General features: G+C 38.1%; 1 protein-coding gene across 2 annotated transcripts in view; it reads left to right on the top strand.

The window, feature by feature from the left end:
• LOC129489850 (zinc finger protein 92) overlaps positions 1–23,145 on the top strand; it is a 28,161-nt gene extending 5,016 nt beyond the window's left edge. Inside the window, exons 2-5 of one of the 2 annotated variants that reach the window (XM_063608895.1) lie at positions 9,647–9,773; positions 10,553–10,648; positions 20,395–21,075; positions 21,160–23,145. In XM_063608895.1, the coding sequence (XP_063464965.1) occupies positions 9,647–9,773; positions 10,553–10,648; positions 20,395–21,075; positions 21,160–21,929 (1,674 nt within the window). In that variant the 3' untranslated portion in view covers positions 21,930–23,145. Of the gene's footprint in view, positions 1–9,646; positions 9,774–10,552; positions 10,649–20,394 lie in introns of both variants that reach the window. The other variant, XM_055293027.2, reaches the window with a different exon arrangement.
• Positions 23,146–23,765: the final 620 nt, after the last annotated feature.

Genomic DNA, 23,765 nt, shown 5'->3' with positions numbered 1-23,765 from the left:
TGATAGGTAGGAAAAGAGAGCACCATCTAAGTCATAATGGTAAGGGTGGTTCTTTCCATAAACTGTTCCTGGAGAACAGGAAGGATGGAGACTTTTGTTAATCACAGCTATTTACCAGGATTATCTATGTGCTTCATTTTTCCTTACATCTTTTTTTTTGTCCTATACATTTTTTCCATTTGACTTTTCCCGGGTTGTATCATTTATAATAAACTGGTCAACATAACTACAGGGTTTTGCTGAGTTCTGTGAGCAGCTCTATCAAATTATTGAACTGGAGGGAGGTTATGGGAATCCCCAGTTTTTAAGCAGTAGCTAAGAAGAATAGATGGACCCATGAGGTTTTTGACTGACATCGGCAGTGAGGACAATGTTGTGGGACTGAGCCCTGAATCAGGGTCCATGCTGACTCTGGATGGTGTCAGAATTCAAATGTTAGAAAATGAATTGGTGTTGGAGAATTGCTTGGTGTTCACCAATCTACAGATCTGGGGACAGAAGAAAGATATCACAGAGGCTTGGCCTGGAATGGAACTCTGGGTGTCTGGGAATGGGAGGCTCTGCTCTCCTGTACACAGGCTGTCACACTGCCCGTTGTCCTAGGATTCCAGGTCTCCTGCCATGGTGAGAGAGGACTGAAAACTTAGAGGAAACAAGCTCTGATAACAGACATCCTTTCCCCACAGCTGGCAGCACATGATTCCCACCCACTTACACACATACTCACTAGACATTGATGTGCACACACTCCTCCCAGGACTAGGCACCACCCTCAGGAATTTCACCGCAGCATTTTTGAACCTGTTTCTTGCTCACAAAATTGTCTACAAGTCTCCTGGCATATCCCTACCTCCAGACACTGAATCTGCAGCATCAACCTGCTTTCTCCACCAACCTAGGGTTCTGCACCACCTGTTCATAATCTCATCTGCCTGCATGGACACAAATAAATGACAGGACAGTCCCACCTGGGCTACTATCTGTAGCACAAACCAGTCTTTCCACCTACATTGCACTCTCCCCCACCCATGGATCTTTTCTGTTTTGTTTTTGGTTTGGGGGTACGCATGCAGGATTGTTCTATAGGTAAAATTGTGTTGTGGGTGTTTGGTGTAGACTATTTCGTCTCTGAGGTACTAAGCATAGAACAAAATAGGTATTTTTTTCCCGATCCTCTTTGTCCTCCCACCCTCTACCCTCAACTAGGCCTCAGTGTCTGTTTTTCTTCTTATTGTCTCCATGTGTTGTTGTTATTTAGCTGTTATAAGTGATAGCATGCATTTGGCTTTCTGTTTCTGCATTAGTTTTCTAAGGATAAGGGTCTCCAGCTCCATCCATGTTGCTGCAAAGAAAATGATCTTGTTCTTGTTTTATGGCCACACAATATTCCATTATTTTTATGTACCATCTTTTGTTTTTGTTAAATCTTTATTTTTTTTATTTCTGAAGACAGGGTCTCACTCTGTCGCCCAGGCTGGAGTGCAGTGGCGTGATCTTGGCTCACTGCAGCCTCAATCTCAATCTCCTGTGCTCAAGCAATCCTCCTACCTAAGCCCCCCAAGTAGCTGGGACTACAGCATGCACCACCACGCCTAGCTAATTTTTCTTTTTGTATTTTTTGTACAGACAGGGTTTTGCCATGTTTCCCAGGCTGGTCTCCAACTCCTGAGCTCACGCAATCCACCTGCCTCACCCTGCCAAAGTGCTGGGATTACAGGTGTGAACCACTATGCCCAACCATAATGTATTTTCTTTATCTAGCCTACCATTGAGGGTATTTAGGTTAATTCCATGTCTTTGGTACTGTCACTAGTGCTGCAATGAAGATGCATGTGCATGGGTCTTTATGATAGAATAATTTACATTCTTTGGGTATATACCTAATTAGGAGGTGGGTCAAATGGTAATTCTGATTTTAATTTTGTGAGGAATTGTCACACTGTTTTTCACAATGGTTGAACTAATTTACACTCACCAGCAGAGTATAAGCGTTCTCTTTACCCTGCAATTTTGCCAGCACGTCTATTATTTTTTGACTTTTTCAGTAGTTGCCATTCTTACTGGTGTGAGATGGTATCTCATTGTGGTGTTTTTTTTTTTGTTTGTTTGCATCTCTCTAATGATTAGTGATGAGCACTTTTTTAATACGCTTGTTAGCCACATGTATGCTTTCTCTTTTTTCTTTTTTTTCTTTTCTTTTTTTTTTTTGGAGACGGAGTCTCGCTCTGTTACCCAGGCTGGAGTGCAGTGGCACGATCTCAGCTCACTGCAACCTCCATCTCCTGGGTTCAAGCAATTCTCCCTCAGCCTCCCAAGTAGCTGGGATTTCAGGCACGCCCCACCATGCCTAATTTTTGTATTTTTTTTAGTAGAGATGAGGGTTTCACCATATTGGCCAGGCTGGTCTCGAACTCTTGACCTTGTGATCCGCCCGCCTCAGCCTCCCAGAGTGCTAGGATTACAGGCGTGAGGCACCGCACCCACCTGCTTTCTCTTGAAAAGCGTGTGTTTATGTCTTTTGCCTACTTTTTAATAAGGTTTTTTTTTCTTGTAAAAAGTTCCTTATGGATTCTGGATATTAGACCCTTGTCAGAAGCATAGTTTGCAAATATTTTTCTTTATTCTCTAGGTTGTCTGTTTACTCTGTTGATAGTTTCTTGTGGGTTTTGTTTTTGTTTTCTGTGAAGATGCTCTTTAGTTTAATTTGGTCCCATTTATCGATTTTTGCTTTTGTGGCGATTGCTTTTGGTATCTTCATCATAATATTGTTGGCAGTTTCTATGTCTGGAATTGTATTTCCTAGGTTATCTTCCAGGGTATTTTATAATTTTTAAGTTTTACATTTAAGTCCTTAATTTATCTTGTGTTTATTTTTGGATGTAGTGTAAGCAGGGAGTCCAGTTTTAATCTTTTACATAGTGCTAGCTAGTTATTACAACACCATTTATTAAACAGGGAATCTCCCCTACATTTCTCTTGTCAGCTTTGTCAAAAATAAGATGATTGTAGGTGTGCCACATTATTTCTGGGCTCTGTATTCTGTTGCATTGGTCTCTGAGCCTGTTTTTGTACTGGTATCATGTTGCTGTGGCAGTGCTCAGAGTAGAGAGCTATTGCTTTAAAATGCAAATAGCCAAAAAGCACTATATTCAACCATTTCTGTAGGAGAGTGAGAGCCTACCTTCAGCAGGCACCTGGCTTCAAATTGCAAAACTAACTCCTGTCACGAAGATGTGAAAAGTTTATTTTGTCATTGAATATAGCCAATTAGCTTACACAGATGGCCTCCCCAGTTGCGAGGTGAATTTAGCATGGACTATGTATAACATGGTACTGTAAATTCTTCTACTTATGGACTAATTATTGTGATTGTCTTTCTGTCTTTGCAGTCTCTTAAGCAGGTTGTGATACGTGTCACATTCTGGTTTAATTGTGTAATAAAACAGTTTTCTTTCTTTCTTTTTTTTTTTTTTTTGAGACAGAGTCTTGCTCTGTCACCCAGGCTGGAGTGCAGTGGCGCAATCTTGGCCTACTGCAAGCTCCGCCTCCCAGGTTCACGCCATTCTCCTGCCTCAGCCTCTCTGAGTAGCTGGGACTACAGGCGCCCGCCACCACGCCCGGCTACTTTTTTGTATTTTTAGTAGAGACGGGGTTTCACCGTCGTCTCGATCTCCTGACCTCGTGATCCGCCCGCCTCGGCCTCCCAAAGTGCTGGGATTACAAGCGTGAGCCACCGCGCCTGGCCTTCTTTCTGTTTTATCATTGTGGAGTTACTCTGGGGCTGGAGAAAACTTTTCTTTTAATTATATTTTCCAAACACTGTTTAAACTTACAACACATGATATAAACATATAAGGTGCCAACCAAGCTTTAATCTAGATGGGCCTTTTCGTCTCAGGCTTCCAGTCAACTCACGATTGTGCTGCAAAATGCATGCTGTCCCCTGAATATGCAGGCAGAATCGTGCCTCTGCGTATTTGGTACATCTAGAGAGGCTAGACCCAATTTCTAAATACTTCACAGAACAGCAATTAACCATTTTACCTCTTTCAATGACTTTTGCATCTTTAGACCTGAAACTGATTCAGAGACTGTGGGGCCCATTAGAGTAACACGCATGCATTGAGTAGACATGTAGGCATGAGAATCTCCACTTTCCCCTTCCTCCTCTTTTTAAAATGCCCACAAATATGCAGGTAACACTTACTGCTATTCTACCCATCCAGGACCTAAACTAGCGGCTCCACATTCTGAATCTGGGTCTTGCAGTAAACCTTTTATCTGAGAAATGCAAATCCTTTTAGTTATAAGGCTCAAAGAGACATTAAAAAGAGACCACAATTCTATCTTTCTCTCTCCTTTGAGCGATGTATTTATCTCTTGAAACTGCTTGCTGTTGCCACGAGTAGCTATAAATTAAACTAATAATGCTACACTGAACACTATAAGCCACAGCCTATACCGCTTAGCAATGTATGTGAATCAGTAATCAAGGTTATTTTTAGTAAATAAATAAGAATTCCTGACAATTTTGTATTAGCCCACTGTCTATCTCTTTTTGCCTTTAAAAATCCACTTGTAAATGCTTCTAGATTCCAGGCAACTTGAATCTTTGCTCCCAGTTTACAATCTTCAAGCTTGGCCCAAATGAACCATCTACTTATATTCGTGGTTCCTCAGCTTTTTCCTATTAAGGAGGAAATTAAGGACATATTTAGAATGTGCCAGAGCAGCCTTTATGAGGGGATCTCTCCTTTGGTTGTACTTTTCTTGCTGTAACACCCAAGAATGCAGAGCCAGGTTGACCCCACCTAGAATCTGCACATAAGGTCTGGCCTCTGCCTGGGAGTTATAAGACAGGAGCAGACTTTGGATTGAAAATGTACAGAAAACCAAGAGGAGGCATTCCTGCATTGTGAGATGTCAATATAGACATCTTAAAGCTGCCTCCTTTGAGAGTGTGGCTATTTGAGCTTTTCAGATCTTGTTCAGTGACCTGTTACTGTTATGTGAGAGGTGCCAGGTATAAATAGAATCTGATGTCAGAATCTGTAAATGTAAACAAAGCATCTTAGGAGTGAGAGATCAAGGCCACAAAGTATCCAGAGTCATGACTACAACTATACCTACCTGTAAAAAATGTGATACTGGAGTAGAGTATTCTTGTCCTTCCTCTTACCCAAAGACTACCTGATCAGGACAGGTGATCCAGGTTCTGGAGCTCCACCAGGGCGGTTCTGTTTTCCTTTTTTTTTTTTTTTTGAGACAGAGTCTCGCTCTGTTGCCCAGGCTGGAGTGCAGTGGCGCAATCTCGGCTCACTGCAAGCTCCCCCTCCCGGGTTCACGCCATTCTCCTGCCTCAGCCTCTCTGAGTAGCTGGGACTACAGGCGCCCGCCACCACGCCCGGCTAATTTTTTTGTATTTTTAGTAGAGACGGGGTTTCACTGTGGTCTCGATCTCCTGACCTCGTGATCCGCCCGCCTCGGCCTCCCAAAGTGCTGGGATTACAAGCGTGAGCCACTGCGCCCGGCCTGGTTCTGTTTTCTATTTAGAATCAGCCTAAGTCTCTACTGCCTGGCTTACCATTGGGCCATCAGCCCAGGATCACTGAGAACCCTCTCACAATCACCTAGGCATTTTGAAACATTTGAGTATGTCCAGAGTAAAACTGTGTTAGGCCGACAAGAGTGGTTCATTCTGCTTTTGTCTCAGTGTAAGAGAAATGAGTCACACCAAAAAATGGGGGCTTCATTTGGGCCACTTCTTTATATTGTTGTGACTTCTGAGGTCATCATTTGAATGGATGTTTATGGACAGAAGAGTTGTTATTATTATTTCTGTTTCTTTTACCTTGTTAAGAGTACATATTTATCTTCTAATACAGTTATCCTAGAAAACCCTAAGAGATTTGTTTAAATTGCTTATTAGTATATGTTATAAAATTGACAGGACAGTGGCTAAAAAAGATTAAAATTACACAAACTGTGGGATTTAAATTTCTCTTAGGTAAGCTTAGGAAAAACAGAACAGGAAATACCCCAGTGGCATAGAGAGCAGAATTCTACGTAGTGTCCTCTCCCTGCCCCAATTCTGTTCAGATTCACCCTTTTTGGAGGCCTTATTGAGGTCTGGCTTCACCTTAGAGTCTAGCCTCACAGAACTGATTGAAAGAGAAGTGTTTTGGGTGATGAATTCGGCTGCTTTTCTAGAGCTGTTGCTCAGAATTTCCTGAAATCTAAAAGCAGATAAATGAGAAAAATAAAGTAATATTTTAGGGCCTTAATTTCTTAATTTTGTATTAAAAGCAGTGCATGCAGAAACATGCCATTTAGCAACTTATTCTATTCCTGAAGACCCAGTAGTTGCTCCACAAGCCACAAACAAGTAAATATAAACACAATAAAAATTTCTCCAAACTACTTTAAACTGTTTTCTTTATTCCTCTCATCTGTCTATATGTAACTTTTATTCTGTACATTTTTCAAAAAAAAAAAAAAAAGAAATAAAAATGCTGGGCCCTTTATCTAAATTCTGGCAATTATTAAACAAAACCAACTCCCAGGGTGTTATGAGGATTAAATAACGTGATGTTTTATTCCTAGCAGTGCTCTGTAACATACTCTTGAGGACATAGTACCTGTTTAATAAACATTGCATTAGTGCATGTGTAAATGTTGTTTTCCAAATGCAGACTTATTTGGACATTGCTGGCCTCTGTTTCCTCTGTAAACTTTAAAGAGCCAACAAAGAATATACTTTAGGATGAAGATTGGTTGTCTTTATTTGTACCAGAAGTATTTGTATTGTGACAAGAGTGCTGAGTGTAAGGGATTCTGTGATGTGCCTGCTTTCTCTAACTAGTGCTAATAATGAGCGCAGGGGGAGCAACATCAGCATCTATAGAGGACTTGTTTAAAATACCCATTCATGGACCATTTTCAAACCTGCAGAATCACATTACATAGAGTGGGGCCAAAATCACCGAGTGATCTATAAGCTTATCAGTGCTTGAGAGATAATAATTAGCTAAGCGTTTATCAGCCCAGGCTTCTAATTAAGATTACATAGTCAGTTTGCAGAAATCTCTATTTGTGCCCTCCCCACAGGTTCTGTTCTATTGTTCTGGAAGCATCCATATTACTTTAAGGGCCTCATGTGACTCTAAGGTGAGACCAGAATCAAGTATGAGGGATTCAAGATACATTCATGAGTGTTAAGTTCTATCTTCGCACTAAAGGGTGGTCACAAGGCCTGTTTTCTTTGGGTTTGGTAGGGACAGGGCAGAGTGGCCCATATTCCCATTACTTTGGCAAAAATTGTTGGTGTCTGTGGTAGGAGAGGGCACCTGAGGACAGGAAAGGAGAAACTTATATCATTATCTCCATAGAGCAGCTTATTTTTCCTGACTCTTCTGTTATAAAGGACAGAAATGGGTGTACTTTTTCTGCAGGTCTTGGACCTTCTGCCTGTGGGTGTGGTGGTAGCAGGTAAACAGATGGTGCCGACACCTTTAAAGGCATATTCTTAAGATTCAGGTGTAATTTCTCCAGAGAATCTCATCTGAGAAAGAATCCCAGAGCAGGAAGAGAAAGAGGAAAAAAATAGCTATTTTTCTACTAAAAGTGTCTCAGATCAAGAGCTGTGTCCACTGTGCCTCCTAGAATGCCATGTGTTTAGTACTTACAAACCTTCTCTACTTGTGCTTTTCCTCCCTAATGAGTTTGTTTTAACTACTGTAAAAAATTTTTCATTATAGTCAAGTGTCTGAAAAAAATTTTTTTAATTTATTTTTGAGACAGAATCTCACTCTGTCACCCAGGCTGGAGTGCAGCAGCGTGATCTTGGCTCACTGCAACCTCTGCCTCCCAGGTTCAAGCAATTCTCCTGCCTCAGCCTCCTAACTAGCTGGGATTACAGGCGCGTGCCACCGTGCCTGGCTAATTTTTGTATTTTTAGTAGAGACAGGGTTTCACCGTGTTGGCCAGGCTGGTCTCGAACTCCTGACCTTGTGATCCGCCTGTCTTGGCCTCCCAAAAGTGCTGGGATTACAGGCATGAGCCACCGCACCTGGGCAAATATTTCTTCTTATATACTGGAGCCTTCTCTACATCATGGCTTCTTATATGCCATGTAGAAGTCTCACCATGAATTTATGATCTTAAAAGTGTTCCCTTTGTGACTATTGAATATGGGAGGATGAATATACTCAAGATTCCTATTGGGGAAAAGCTGGGGTCTTTAGTCAAGGAGAACATGTAATATTGAGGTTTCATCTGTCTTATCCATTAGCTCTATGCAGAACAGGATTAAGAAAATGCTTTTTGAAACAGGATGGCATTTACTACCCAGAAAGTTCTGAAGAAAATTATTAGGAGATATATGTTGTCTAGGGTGCTAAAGAAAGGCTATTTAAAATTACTATTAAAAATTACAGGACATGGGAGATATCTGTATCTCAAACTTTGCATAAAATGGATGTTTCTTTATGGTTAAATTCAGGCTATAATTTACTTTTTGGGGAAGTAATATCCCAGCAGTGATGCTGTGTCCGTCCTTCTGTTCATCAGCACATTATAAAAATTTGTCCTAGTTCAGTTGATATTAGTGATCCACTTGGTTAAAGAGCTCTCTGACAGATTTTTTCACTATAGAGTTAGTAATTTTTCTCTTGAATATTAAGTATCTGTTTTCTTTCTTCTTTTTTTTTTTTTTTTGAGACGGAGTTTCACTCTTGTTCCCCAGGTTAGAGTGCAATGGCACATTCTCGGCTCACTGCAACCTCTGCCTCCTGGGTTCAAGCGATTCTCCTGCCTCAGCCTCCTGAGTAGCTGGGATTACAGGCGCGTGCCACCATGCCCGGCTAATTTTTTGTATGTTTAGTAGAAACGGGGTTTCACTGTGTTAGCCAGGCTGGTCTGTGAACTCCTGACCTCGGGTGATCCGCCCACCTCAGCCTCCCAAACTGCTGGGATTATAGGTATGAGCCACTGGGCCCAGCCAGTTATTAAGTATCTTTATGCAGCTGATGTGCATAAACCATTACAGTTAATCTGGCAGCTGCCCTTCTTTATTAGGTTTTCTTTGCATATATCTGTCTTTGGAAAATGAAGGCTCTCATCTTCCCAGTCAGAAAAACTGGGAAAACCCACACTCCTCCCACTTACTGGATGCTTGACAAAATAATCTTGGGCAAAAATCATTGGCATTATTGGTGATCTTCTTAGAAATTAAGAAACTCAGACTTTATTCCAGATGTTCTGAAAAAATATGTGCATAACAAGATCTTGTTTATCATACACATTAAAATTTGAGAGGTCCCTTCTAACTCCATGTCTTTTTCATCTGAAACATATACACTCAAAAATGTACGTTTGTGTTCATGCCCTTAATTTTATACTTTATCATCCAGAAGAGTATCATATACACTGGTGTTATGGATCTTAAGTCATTCTCTTTTCTCAGAGTTAGAGAATACATTAGAAAATATTTCTGTATTGAAAATTATTTTATTGGATCATTTCAGTCACTCCTGTAAGTCAGAACTTGTTCTCTTTACTCTTTCATTTCACCTTAAGTCAAATAAAAAATTCTGCCCATGGCCACTTAGTAAACATATGTGTGTTTGTGTGTGTGTGTGTTTTTCAGGGACCGCTGACATTTAGGGATGTGAAAATAGAATTCTCTCTAGAAGAATGGCAATGCCTGGACACTGCGCAGCGGAATTTATATAGAGATGTGATGTTAGAGAACTACAGAAACCTGGTCTTCCTTGGTGAGGATAACTTCAATACACAATACACAATACTCTAAAAGTTTCATTTCTCCTCTTTGTAAAATGTTTTTTGGTAATTTATGCTTTGCATAAATGAGTTTCAGATCCCAGTTTTCAAGAAAACAGAGATTTGTCAGTGTAGAAAAGAACTTCTTCAAGATGTTTCATTTTGACCTGAATTCTCCACATTCCTGAGCTGATCTATATCCTTCACTCTAAATTAGTGGTAATTCCAGAAATTTATTGGCATAAAATATTGTTGCTACCACCAATTTTTCATTTAGTAGTACTGGGCAGTATTGAATAAAATTAAAGATCTACAAATGTAGGCCGGGCGTGGTGGCTCATGCCTGTAATCCCAGCACTTTGGGAGGCTGAGGTGGGTGGATTACCTGAGGTCAGGAGTTCGAGAGCAGCCTGGCCAACATGGTGAAACCCTGTCTCTACTAAAAATAAAAAAAATTAGCCAGGCATGGTGGTGGGCGCCTGTAATCCAACTACTCAGGAGGCTGAGGCAGGAGAATCACTTGAACCCGGGAGGCGGAGGTTGCAGTGAGCTGAGATCGTGCCATTGCACTCCAGCCTGGGTGACAGAGTGAGGCTCTGTCTTAAAAAAAAAAAAAAAAAATCTACAAATTTAAAATATTTAGATATTTGTCATAAATTAGTATTTGGGGATTCATTTACTAATCTGTTACATCCTCTTTACTGAGCATATTACTATGTTGGTAATTGGAGAATATGAGCAAGATTTATGTTATTTATTTTTAATAAAACAGGCATTGCTGTCTCTAAGCCAGACCTGATCACCTGGCTGGAGCAAGGAAAAGAGCCCTGGAATATGAAGAGACATGAGATGGTAGACAAAACCCCAGGTAGGTGACAGTTAATACAACGGACAACACAAATGAGAGGTCCAAAAGTCAAAGAGAAGGCCAGTCTTTTTTTTTTTGAGACAGAGATTTGACCTTGTTGTCCAGGCTGGAGTGCAAGGGTATGATCTCGGCTTACTGCAACCTCTGCCTCCCAGGTTCAACCGATTCTCCTGCTTCAGCCTCCCAAGTAGCTGGGATTACAGGCACCCACCAGCATGTCTGGCTAATTTTGTATTTTTAGTAGAGACGGGGTGTCTCCATGTTGGTCAGGCTAGTCTGGAACTCTCGACTTCAGGTGATGCGCCCGCCTCAGCCTTCCAGAAGTGCTGGGATTACAGGCGTGAGCCACTGTGCCTGGCCTCAGTCTTTAAAATGTAATTTGGGAAGCTGTTTCCAAAATTAATAGTTTCTGGGAAGCCTGAAACTTTTATTTTGCTCTCACATAGGGGCATCTTCTGTCTAATGCTTTTAAATTTTCTAAGGTGATCTTTTTCAAGTTTATAGTGAGAGCCGAAGTCCTTTTCATGGCAGTAAGAGACTGCACAATCTGACTACTTTTCCATTGCTTTTGAGGACACACAAATAACTGCATAATTTTGAGAAACTCTGTTAAACTACTTTTCTTTTTGTTTTTTTGAGACGGAGTCTCGCTCTGTCGCCAGGCTAGAGTGCAGTGGTGTGAGCTCGGCTCACAGCAACCTCTGCCTCCTGGGTTCGAGCAATTCTCCTGCCTCAGCCTCCCGAGTAGCTGGGACTATAGGCATGCACCACCACGTCCAGCTAATTTTTGTATTTTCAGTAGAGATGGGGTTTCTCCACGTTGGCCAGGATGGTCTTGATCTCTTGACCTCGTGATCCACCTGCCTTGGCCTCCCAAAGTGCTGGGATTACAGGAGTGAGCTACTGTGCTTAGCCCAGAAATGTATTATTAATATTATTATTATTTTTCTGAGATGGAGCCTTACTCTGTTGCTCAGGCTGGAGATCAGTGGCGCAATCTCGGCTCACTGCAAGCTCCGCCTCCCGAGTTCACACCATTCTCCTGCCTCAGCCTCCTGAGTGGGACTACAAGGCGCGAACCACCATCCACGGCTAATTTTTTCTATTTTTAGTAGAGATGGGGTTTCACCATGTTAGCCAGGATGGAGAAATGTATTATTTTAATGGTATTACAAATAAGATTGTTTTTTCCTCTTTTATATCATGTAGCTTATTTTAAGTGTATGGAACTTGTATGTTAATTTCATATTGTGCTGATTTACTATTAGTTTAGACAGGTTTAAATGTTAATGATTTTCTCTATATAAGATTATGTGATCTACAAACAGCAACTTTTTACTTGACTGTCTTCAATTTCAATGGCTTTTTAAATTTTTTAGATTCTTTTGCCACATAATTCCAGTGCTATGTTAAAATAGAAGCATTGACATTGGCACAATATAGTTTTGCATTGGTGTCTGTAAATTTGAAGGAGCAAACAGCTCTTCAAGTTTTTATAAACTGGTTTTAGAAGGTAAAGATCTTTTGTTGGGTTCCCAGGGTGATGTTATACCCTCTGGATTTGTGGTAGAGAGGGGTGTAGTTTGGTCACAAGGCTGCTGGGTCTACACTAGGATCCACCTTTACTGGCTTGTTACAAGGGGCTTGGGTGTTTGTAATTTCCATTTTATTTTTGGACAGACTGAATATCCTCCAGGACTTTGCTCTGTAGGGCAGACACTAGGGCAGGTTTCTGTAGTCGGGTCTGCATATAATGGACCTTATATCAAGATGTGGATGAGTATGGCTTTCACTGAGTACCAGAGAGGATTTCCCCAGGCCTCTATGTAGGTTTCTGTGTAGATATAACTGGCCATAAACTGTGGCTTAGAGAGTTGGAACTGAGTCATTAAACTGCTTCAGAGACCACAGTAAAGGCCAAGGTCTGCAAGCCGGCCTGCCTGCATGGCTATAAATGGTTGTCTTCCTCCAGGCCGCTGGAAGGGCAGGACCTTTTCCAGACTGTGGCTAGGAGAAGTTTGGGATGGTTGCAGAGTAAGTTCAGAATTCTCAGTGGGACCAAGTTTGGTGGGCCATTTTCTGGTCTGTAGCCAAGAACAGGAGTCCTTTAGTTTGCCGCCTGAATGAGGGCCTGCCTTCTGAAAACAACACTCCTCAATCTTGGGTTTAGCATTTCACAACTCCCTCCCTCGATCTCAAAGCTCTCTTAAAGGCGCTTATTTTTGAGATGGGGTCTTGCTTCATAACCCATTCTGGTCTTGAAATCCTGGCCTGAAGCAATTCTCCAACCTCGATGTATGATAAAGCTTTCATTACCGGTGTGAGCCATGATGCCTGGCTCTCTCAAAAGGCGTTTTTATGAGGGATGGCTGACAAATTTTCTTGCTGTTGGAGGATAACAAAATAGGGCACCTTTTATTGTCCTATCTTCCTGATGTCACTCTTCCTATACATTTTTACTTTCTATTTTCTATTTCAAATTTGTCTGTAACTTTAGAATCAGACCTTTGGGACAATATGCTAGAATTTACATGTTATGCCTGAAGTAAATTAGATAATTAGTAGGCACTCCATAATTACTAAAATAGTTACATATAAATTTAAGTTTGCTTCAGGCAAAAAGGAATAGTATTTTCACCCACTTTTTAGCCTATATCTAAGTAATAACATAATGTATCCCCCAAATATTTGTTTCATATATCAGAGGCACTAACCATATTCAGCAAAATAAAAATTTTTTCTTTATTTGGCAACGTAAGGCTATTCTTTGCTTCTATAGTTGGATTGCAGCAGTTTCATCTTGTGTAAGAATAGCATATATTTAAAACATAAAAATTATTTCAATTTTTAAAAATGCTTATTAAGTTTTTTATTAGAATCTTCTATGTATGATTATACTGCATTTTCTCTGAAATTTTACTGCCATACAGTGCATGCCAGTGATTCAAATACTTGCCTTCCATTACAGTTACACTCAAATATTGCAGTTATCTAGACAAATTCTTTTTAATGGTACATCAATATTGCAAACCAGGTTTTATGAGTAAACATTTCTTTTAATGTTTTACAGTTCCATATTAGTGTTTTTTGTTTAATGTAGGTTTCTTATCAGTTTTTCTTGTTTTTACGGTTTTAGCAATTTGCACTTCTGTTTGTACACTTTAAGTGAATGTTGGGTTTAACTAAGAAATAAGTCAGCCATATGTCCATCATAGTCTGATTATATATGTGTGTGTTTTTATCTATAAATATGACTTTAATTTTGGTTATGGCATATCTTGTGTATATTCTTTCTTAGCTGATTTTCAATGGTTGTTTTGTCTAAGTGAGTAGTCATGCAAATAGTCTTTCCACCATGTGTTTAATGATAAATATTATATAATTTCCTTTGGGTAAGAGAAACACTTTTGTAATTTGAAGGTAATTTTTGGAAATATTTGTAATTCTATTCTTTTTTTTTTTTTTTTAGTTTTTCTTTTAAAAAATAATTGTAAAAACACATAACCTAAAATTTACCATCTTAAATCTATTTAAGTTTACATTTCATTGCCAGGCATGGTGGTGGCTCACATCTGTAATCCTCAGATTTTGGGAGGCCAAGACAGGAGCATCACTTGAGCCCACATTTTTTTTTTTTTTTGAGATGGAGTTTTGCTTTTGTTGCCCAGGCAGGAGTACAATGGCGTCATCTTGGCTCACCGTAACCTCAGCCTCCTGAGTTCAAGTGATTCTCCTGCCTCAGCCTCCTGAGTAGCTAGGATTACAGGCATGTGCTACCATGCCTGGCTAATTTTGTATTTTTAGTAGAGACAGGGTTTCTCCATGTTGGTCAGGCTGTTCTCTACCTCCTGACCTCAGGTGACCCACCCACCTCAGCCTTCCAAAGTGCTGGGATTACAGGAGTGAGCCACTGCGCCTGGCCGGAGCCCAAATGTTTGAGGCCAGCTTGGACAACATATGGAGACCCTCTCTCTACAATTTTTTTTAAAAATAGCCAGACATGGTGGTTGTCACCTGTGGTCCCAGCTACTTGGGAGATTGAGGGGAGAGGATTACTTAAGCCTGGAAGTTTGAGGCTGCGGTGAGCCTTAATTGTGCCACTGCACTGCAGCTTGGGTGACAAGTGAGACCCTGTCTCCAAAAAGCTGTACATTTGAGGCATGTTAACTATATTGACATCATTATACAAAAGACTTCTTGAAATTTTACATCTTGTAAAACTAAAACTCAGTACCCATTAAGCAATAACTGCCCATTTTACCCTCTCTCCAGCCCTTGACAAACACCCTTCCACTTACTGTTTTTATGAGTGTGACTGTTTAAGATATCTCATATAAGTGGGATCACACAGTATCCATCATTTTGTTACTGGCTTATGTCAGGTGACAAAAAAGTTTATCTTACACGGTGGCTCACGCTTGTAATCCCAGCACTTTGGGAGGCCGAGGCAGGCGGATCATGAGGTCAGGAGATCGAGACCACGGTGAAACCCCGTCTCTACTAAAAATACAAAAAAAAAAAAAATTAGCCGGGCGTGGTGGCGGGCGCCTGTAGTCCCAGCTACTCGGAGAGGCTGAGGCAGGAGAATGGCGTGAACCCGGGAGGTGGAGCTTGCAGTGAGCCAAGATTGCACCACTGCACTCCAGCCTGGGTGACAGAGCGAGACTCCGTCTCAAAAAAAAAAAAAAGTTTATCTTAAAATGTGACAATTTTCTTTTTTAAGGCTGAATAATATTCCACTGTATTTATATGTTACATTTTTTGATGTGTTTATAAATCAAGAAGACAGTTGGGTTGCTTCAGCCTTTTGGCTTTTGTGAATACTGGCACAATAAACATGGATGTTCAAATATATTTTTAAGATCCTATGTTGCATAGTTTGGATATAGATTCATACATGGGATACTGTGTTTAATAATAATTCCATCTTTAATTATTTGAGAAACATGTATATAATATTTTAAAATAATGGCTGCATCCTTGTTTTTCACCAAAAAATAACATGGGTTTTATTTTCATTGCATCAACAGATTTGGTGCCTTTTAAAAAATGTATAGTGGCCATTCTAACTGGTATGAGGTGATTTTGTTTTTCATTGTGCTTTTTATGCATTTCTCTATAAATTAGTAATTTTGTCTGTCCTTTCAAATGCTTTTTCCCATGTATATATATCTCTTGATAAAGATTCAATTATTTAAAGTTCAATATTATTGAACTTTATATGATACTTTATATGATACACTTTATATGATAAAATTCAATTATTTCTTCATTTCTGTTCTTCATATCTTCATTTCTCATCAAGTTATTCAACTTTATTGTTCAGTTTGAAGAGTTGTTTATATATTGTGAATATTAGCTTCTATCACATGTGATTTGCAAACATTTTCACTTATTTCCTAGGGGACATTGTCACTCTCCTGAATGTTTTCTTTGATGTGTAAAAATTTTGAAGTATAGCGTAATTCAGTTTTTCTGTTCTGTTCTTTGTTGCTCATGCATTAATACCGTAAATGGTGCCAAGACCAACGTAATGTCTTTCCTCTATATTTTTCCTAAGAGATTTGTTATTTTTTTATGTCTAAGTATTTTATTTAAAATATTTTTTGTATATGGTTCAAGGAAAGGATCAAACTTTGTGTTACTATCCAGTTTCACCATTATTTTTTGAAGAGATTATCTTTCCTCTATTGTGTGCTCATGGCAACTTTGTGGAAGATCATTTGATCATATACAGAAGGGTTCATTTCTAGGCTCTCTGTTCTTTCATCTCTTTATCTGTCTTTGTGTCAGTACCACATTGTTTTTGTTGTTGTAGCTTTTAATATGTTGTGAAATCAGGAAGTATAATGGCTGTTTGTTCTTTTTCATGGGTGTTTGGATAGTTACAGATTTTAATCAAATTTTAAAAATTTAGACAATATTTCTGTTAAAAACTGTGCTATAGTATTTTTATAGAGATTATGTTGAATTTCTTTACCACTGTAGGTTGTATTGACATCTTAACAAAATGAAGTTTTTTTGTTTTTTGAGACGTTGTTTCACTCTTGTTGCCCAGGCCAGAATGCAATGGCTGGCGCGATCTCGGCTCACTGTAACCTCTGCCTCCCGGGTTCAAGCGATTCTCAGGCCTCAGCCTCCCAATTACAGGTGCTTGCCTCCATGCCCAGCTAATTTTTTTTGTATTTTTAGTAGAGATGGGGTTTCACCATGTTGGCCAGACTGGCCTCAAACTCCTGACCTCAGGTGATCCACCCGCCTTCACCCGCCTTGGCCTCCCAAAATGCTGGGATTACAGGCATGAGCCACTGTGCCCGGCCCAAAATGAAGCTTTTTGACCCTTGAGCAAAAATATGTTGAAGAATGTGTTTTATTTTCACATTTCTTTTAATTCCTAGTTTCTTTCAGTTTTGGTCAGAAAACATACAGTTTATTATTTTGGTCTTAAGTTTATTTATTGTTGCTTGTTCTGAGACAGGCTGGAGTGCAGTGGCATAATTTTGTCTCACTGCAGCCTCAGTCTCCTGGGCTCAAGTGATCCTTTTCCTCAGCCTCCTGAACAGCTGGGACTACAGACATGCACTGCCATGCCTGGCTAATATTCTGATCGTTTGTAGGGACAGATTCTCACTGTGTTGCCCAGGCTGGCCTCAAACTTCTGGCTTTAAGTCATCCTCCCACCTTGAAATCCCAGAGTGTTGGGTCATAGGCATGAGCCCTGCACCCAGCTGTTACTCTTATATTAATAAGACTTGGTATGTGTCCTAACAGAATACACAGCTGCAAATAAGAATATTGTGTATTCCCTTGCTTTTGACTAGAAAGTTTTGTACATGTCTGTTAAGCCTAGTTGGTCTATGATATTGAGAACATGCTCCAAACCTCATGCTACAATGTAATCCTCAATGTTTGATGTGGGACCTGGAGGAAGGTGCTTGGGTCATGGGGGCAAATTTCTTATGAATGGCTTGGCACTCTCCTCTTGGTAATCAAAAAGTTTACTACACTCCATCAATTCAAGTGAGAGCTAGTTTATTAAAAGAGTAGATAGTTATGGTAGTTATAGATTCCTGGTAAATTGACCCATTTTACAATTATATAATATCAGTCTTTATCTCATGCTGGTACTTGACTTAAAGCATATATGTCTGATATAATTATGGCTGCCTTACCCAATTGTGGTTGCTATTTGCATAGATACAGATCTTTTTCATTCTGTTACTTTCAGCCTATTTGACTTAGTGCCAAAATGGATCTCTTTTAGGCAGTATATTGTATGCTTTCTTATTTATTTATTTACATATTTATTTGTTTTTGAGATAGGGTCTCACTCTGTCAACCAGGCTGGTTTGCAGTGGTGTGATCATGGCAATGAGCTGCAGCCTCAACCTCCCAAACTCAGATGATCTTATCATTTCAGCCTGTCAAGTAGCTGGTTACAGGCATGTGCTATCATACCCAGCTAGTTTTTTGTATTTTCTGTAAAGACAGGGTTTTGCCATGTTGCTGAGGCTGGTCTCAAACTCCTGCAATCAAGTGATCAGCTCACCTTGACCTCCCAAAGTCCTGGGATTACATTTCTTTTTATTAAGTAGTTTAATTTATATTTAAAATGATTTTTTTAAAGAAACAATGTTACTATTACCAGTTTCATTGTTATTGTTTCTTGTGTTTTTTAGATATGTTTTTTCTCATTTCCTGTTTTACTCCTTGAATTTTTGTTTAATCTCATAGTGACATGCTTTATTTTTTGTTTTGCACAGTTTCTATAAATATTATCTTTGTAATCATCTTGAAAAATGAAGATTATATAAAACATCTTAAAGTTAAAACATTTTCTAGTTTGTTACTAATATTACAAATTATTTTATATTATGTTTCTATTAACAGATTTATTCAGATTTATATTTTGTTTTTCATATTCTATAAAAGAACTTTAAGGGTTTGATGCTCCATCATTATGATAGTAAAGAATTCTATGTGTGTCTATATTTACATTTAATAGAGAGCTTTATATTTATATATGGTTTTATGATGCTACCCAGCATTATTTTATTTTTCAACATAATACAGTCATTTTAGCATTTCTCTTTTTGTATATGCAATGTCTTACTATGTTGCTCAGGCTGATCTTGAAGTCCTGGTCTCAAGTGATTGATTGCCTTGGCCTCCTAAAGCTGTAGGATTACAGGCATGAGCCATGGTGCCTGCTCACCATGTAGCATTTCCTGTAGGACTGTGCAAGGGATAATAAACACCCTTACCTTTTATTTTGGAAAATCTATTTTTTTCTTGTTTTTAAAGTAAAACAATTTCTAACCAAGTTATTGGTTAGGAATATTTTTTCTCTTAATACGTCAAAATTTGGAAAGTTCTCAGCCTTTTTTATCTTCAGGTATCCTCTGTACTACTTTTTTTTCTATATTCTTCTAAGATTTCTTCCATGAATATATTGATTTAATTGATGGTGGCCAGTAAGTTTTACATTCTGTGTTATAATTTTGTTTTGGACTTTGACTACATCACACAGTTTCTTTATGGCCTGCAAAATTTTTGTTGACAGTTCACTGGTTATCTCGTAAGACTATGCATATAAATGACGCATTACTTTTATCTTGCAGCTCCCAAGACACTCTTCTTGTCTGTAACTTCTGAAATTGTGCTTATATATGTGTTTAAGTATCTTTGTGTGTATCCTAGTTTGTCTAGCTTCTTCATTTTTTTTTGTATTTTTCAGTTTCTTTTTGTATTTTTTACCTCCACAATTTCTGAGGGGGTGTCGATATTTTGAATATTTTTGTTATCCTCATTTATCTGATTTTCAAAAATCGTCTGTGTTTCTGTTTCACTCATTGAGTATTATTCAATTTATTTTCAATTTCTTTAATTTATGACTTTATTTTTTATGGTTGTTTTCTAAAAAATTTTATATATTTTTTGACAGGGCCATGTTGCCCTAATATTTTGTATACATTGTAATGTTTGACTGAGATTTGGGCATTAAAAAAAAGCTGCCTATTACAATCTTTATTATGTAGCCTTGTCCTGGCATAGTCTTAAACCAATTGTCTTGGCTAAAGATTCCGGGAGTCTCTAAAACATGTTCTTAGGATGTGCCTTGTCTGAAATTCTGTTTACTTTTTAGTTAAAGGAGTTCATTTGTGTTTTTTGTTAAGTCAGTAATCAGTTGCTACGTGTGTTTGCTGTCTGTGGTGCTGCTGCATTCTCTCTGCTGCTGTAATGTTTACCTTTGGTCTCAGCAGACAAACTGTCATTCCAAAGTATGCCACCATTTCCTTCAGCACTTTATGGCATGGGAGACAGAAACCAGTGTCTTGAAAGGCCCCTAGAGGCCTGAAATAAAGGTATATGTGCCAGTGTTTTCATTGTCTTTTAAAAAGAAACCAGGGGTTGGCAATTTACTGCTGAAGACACTAGGTTATTGAGGAGCAGGAAGAGCTGTGTTGGGTAAATGTAAAACAGTTTTCTTTTCCTTCTATGTAGCTCTTTGCATTGTTCTCACCTGGGGCACACTGTACACATTTAACTCATTTATAGCTTTTCCACAAATGTATTTTGGTCAGTATATTTTTGTTACATTTATATTTGTATAAGGAATTAGGGCTTGTAGTACTTTGCTATGCCATCTTGCTTATGTTGTAGTTTGTACAATTTTATAGATTAAATTTGTAAAGTATATTCATCTGAGTCCAGTAAGTGAAGTAACTTATTTTTATTTTTTTCAGTTATATGTTCTCATTTTGCCCAAGATGATTGGCCAGAGCAGAGCATAAAAGATTCTTTCCAAAAAGTGATACTGAGAACATACGGAAAATATGGACATGAGAATTTACAGCTAAGAAAAGACCATAAAAGTGTGGATGCATGTAAGGTGTACAAAGGAGGTTATAATGGGCTTAACCAATGTTTGACAACTACTGACAACAAAATATTTCAGTGTGATAAATATGTGAAAGTCTTTCATAAATTTCCAAATGTAAATAGAAATAAGATGAGACATACTGGGAAGAAACCTTTCAAATGTAAAAACCATGGCAAATCATTTTGCATGCTTTCACAATTAACTCAACGTAAGAAAATTCATGCTAGAGAGTATTCTTACAAATGTGAAGAATGTGGTAAAGCCTTTAACTGGTCCTCAACACTTACTAAACATAAGATAATTCATACTGGAGAGAAACCCTACAAATGTGAAGAATGTGGCAAAGCTTTTAACCGGTCCTCAAATCTTACTAAACATAAAATAATTCATACTGGAGAGAAACCCTACAAATGTGAAGAATGTGGCAAAGCTTTTAACCGGTCCTCAACCCTTACTAAACATAAAAGAATTCATACAGAAGAGAAACCCTACAAATGTGAAGAATGTGGCAAGGCCTTTAACCAGTTCTCGATTCTTAATAAACATAAGAGAATTCATATGGAAGATAAACCCTACAAATGTGAAGAATGTGGCAAAGCCTTTAGAGTATTCTCAATTCTTAAAAAACATAAGATAATTCATACTGGGGAAAAACCGTATAAATGTGAAGAATGTGGCAAAGCCTTTAACCAGTTCTCAAACCTTACTAAACATAAGATAATTCATACTGGAGAGAAACCCTACAAATGTGATGAATGTGGCAAAGCCTTTAACCAGTCCTCAACCCTTACTAAACATAAAAGAATTCATACGGGAGAAAAACCCTACAAATGTGAAGAATGTGGCAAAGCTTTTAAACAGTCCTCAACCCTTACTGAACATAAGATAATTCATACTGGAGAGAAACCGTACAAATGTGAAGAATGTGGCAAGGCCTTTAGCTGGTCCTCAGCTTTTACTAAACATAAGAGAAATCATATGGAAGATAAACCATACAAATGTGAAGAATGTGGCAAAGCCTTTAGTGTATTCTCAACCCTTACTAAACATAAAATAATTCATACTAGAGAAAAACTCTACAAATGTGAAGAATGTGGCAAAGCCTTTAACCAGTCCTCAATTTTTACTAAACATAAGATAATTCACACTGAAGGGAAATCCTACAAATGTGAAAAATGTGGCAGTGCTTTTAACCAGTCCTCAAACCTTACTGCACATAAGATAATTTATACTGGAGAGAAACCCTACAAATATGAAGAATGTGACAAAGCCTTTAACAACTTCTCAACCCTTATTACACATCAGATAATTTATACTGGAGAGAAACCCTGCAAACATGAATGTGGCAGAGCTTTTAACAAATCCTCAAATTGTACTAGAGACAAACTACAAACCTGAAAGATGTGACAAAGATTTTCACTACACCTCAAACTTTTCTAAACATAAACCATATTGGTGCCCTAGAAATGTGAGGAATGTGACAAAGCCTTTAAATGGTTGTCACACTTGACTGTAGGTAAGATAATTTATACTGGAGAAAAATCCTCCAAGTGTGAAGAATGTGGCAAACTTTTAACCAATCCTCACACCTTATTGCGCAGGAAAGCATTTATACTTGAGAAAAATTGTATAAAGAATATGGAAAAGCCACTTATATCTGCTCACATGTTAAAACATCAGAGAGTTCATAGTTAATAAAATGCAATTACTGTCAAAAGATCTTTCAGAAAATATAAGCCTTTAATACGAGGAAGAGTATTCTTAAGAGGAACATTACAAATAGAGGGTTTCGTACCTTTAGTTTTATGGTAGATCTTATTGTACACATTTTGTACCAGAGGAAAACCCTAAAGCATTAGTTGCTCAAACTTTGTTCAACATCAAGGAATTTATATTGGAGAAAAACCCTGCAAATGTAATAAATATGGAAAAACATTTTTTCAAAAACTGCAGCCTGGAAAACATTGGAGAGTTCATACTAAAATATATTTTTGCAGATGCAGTAAATATGAAAAATATTTAATCCAAAATTAAGTCTATGTAAATATCAGAATTCACAGTAGAAATCGTAAGGCATAAGGCACTGACACTTCAGACATTACACTAAATTAGAGTGTTGACTATAGGAAATCTAAAACTAAAATTGTTAGGTAAGTTATTTATATATAACTTTAAAAGAAGTAGAAGATCTTTTGGAGACTTATAACATTCAAAGTATACTTTTTTCTTGAAAAAAATTAGAGATTTTTTGAAAAGCAATTAATGATGATTACATTTAACTCTCAAATTCATGTTTTTCTTCATTCCTGTTGTATTCACATCTGAAAGCAAGTGATCAGTTGTTGCTGAATCAGAGGTATGAGAGATTCTTTTTTAAAGGTGGGCATTATTTATGCCCCTTTCTGTGGAAGAGTAAGAAAATTAAAATATAAGATGCATGAGGAAAATGTAGAGATGCTCTTTGTGATTAACTTAGAATATTAAGTGCTACTTGAGGTACATGTTCAGACTAACATTCTTTTGCAGTATAGTGAGAAAAAACATTTTGTATTAAAATTAATGTATCATTTTGTTGATTGTGCTTTTATGTAATAAAATGCAGTACTTTAAAAAATTTAGATTGTGTGTGAACTTAATTTTGTAATTAAACTTTTTTTTAGCATGCTAAGACTTGTGTATTTGATGAAGTGTTATTATGCCACTAACTTTAACCTTATCCCACCTTACTCAAGAGTGTGGGGTAAAAGATGGTAACAGCGTATTATTTGGTAACATAGTGGACTTAACATCTCTAGTAATCTTTTCCAGTGGCTTAAACTGCAAATACATTGAAGAATATTGTTCCCATAGGTTAAATTTTTATCTTTTTAAATTTATTTTTCTTAATTTTTGTGGGTACATAGTGTATGTATATATTTATTGCCATATATGCCATATTTTGATACAGACATACAATATGTAATAATGACATCAGGGTAAATGAGGTCTTCACCTCTAGCATTTATTCTTTGTATTACAGACAATCCAGTTCTGTCTAAAAATGAGGAAAAAATTATTTTAATAAGGTGACTAATTTACTGGAAAACTAAGAACCTCAAATATGTGTAAGGCAACTCTATACGCTGCTTGTATCGAATTCATGACTATAAGATCTTATGGCTTATGGTTCATAACCTCCCCAGGCAATTTCTCTGTTTTACTTGCCTGGTACTCATGCTAGACCCATAATTTTTT

The sequence above is a fragment of the Symphalangus syndactylus genome, chromosome 9 (genome assembly GCF_028878055.3).
Source record: "Symphalangus syndactylus isolate Jambi chromosome 9, NHGRI_mSymSyn1-v2.1_pri, whole genome shotgun sequence".
Taxonomy (NCBI): Eukaryota; Metazoa; Chordata; class Mammalia; order Primates; family Hylobatidae; genus Symphalangus; species Symphalangus syndactylus.
The sequence above is the reverse complement of the archived record's forward strand: the minus strand, read 5'-3'. Positions and strand labels throughout refer to the sequence as shown.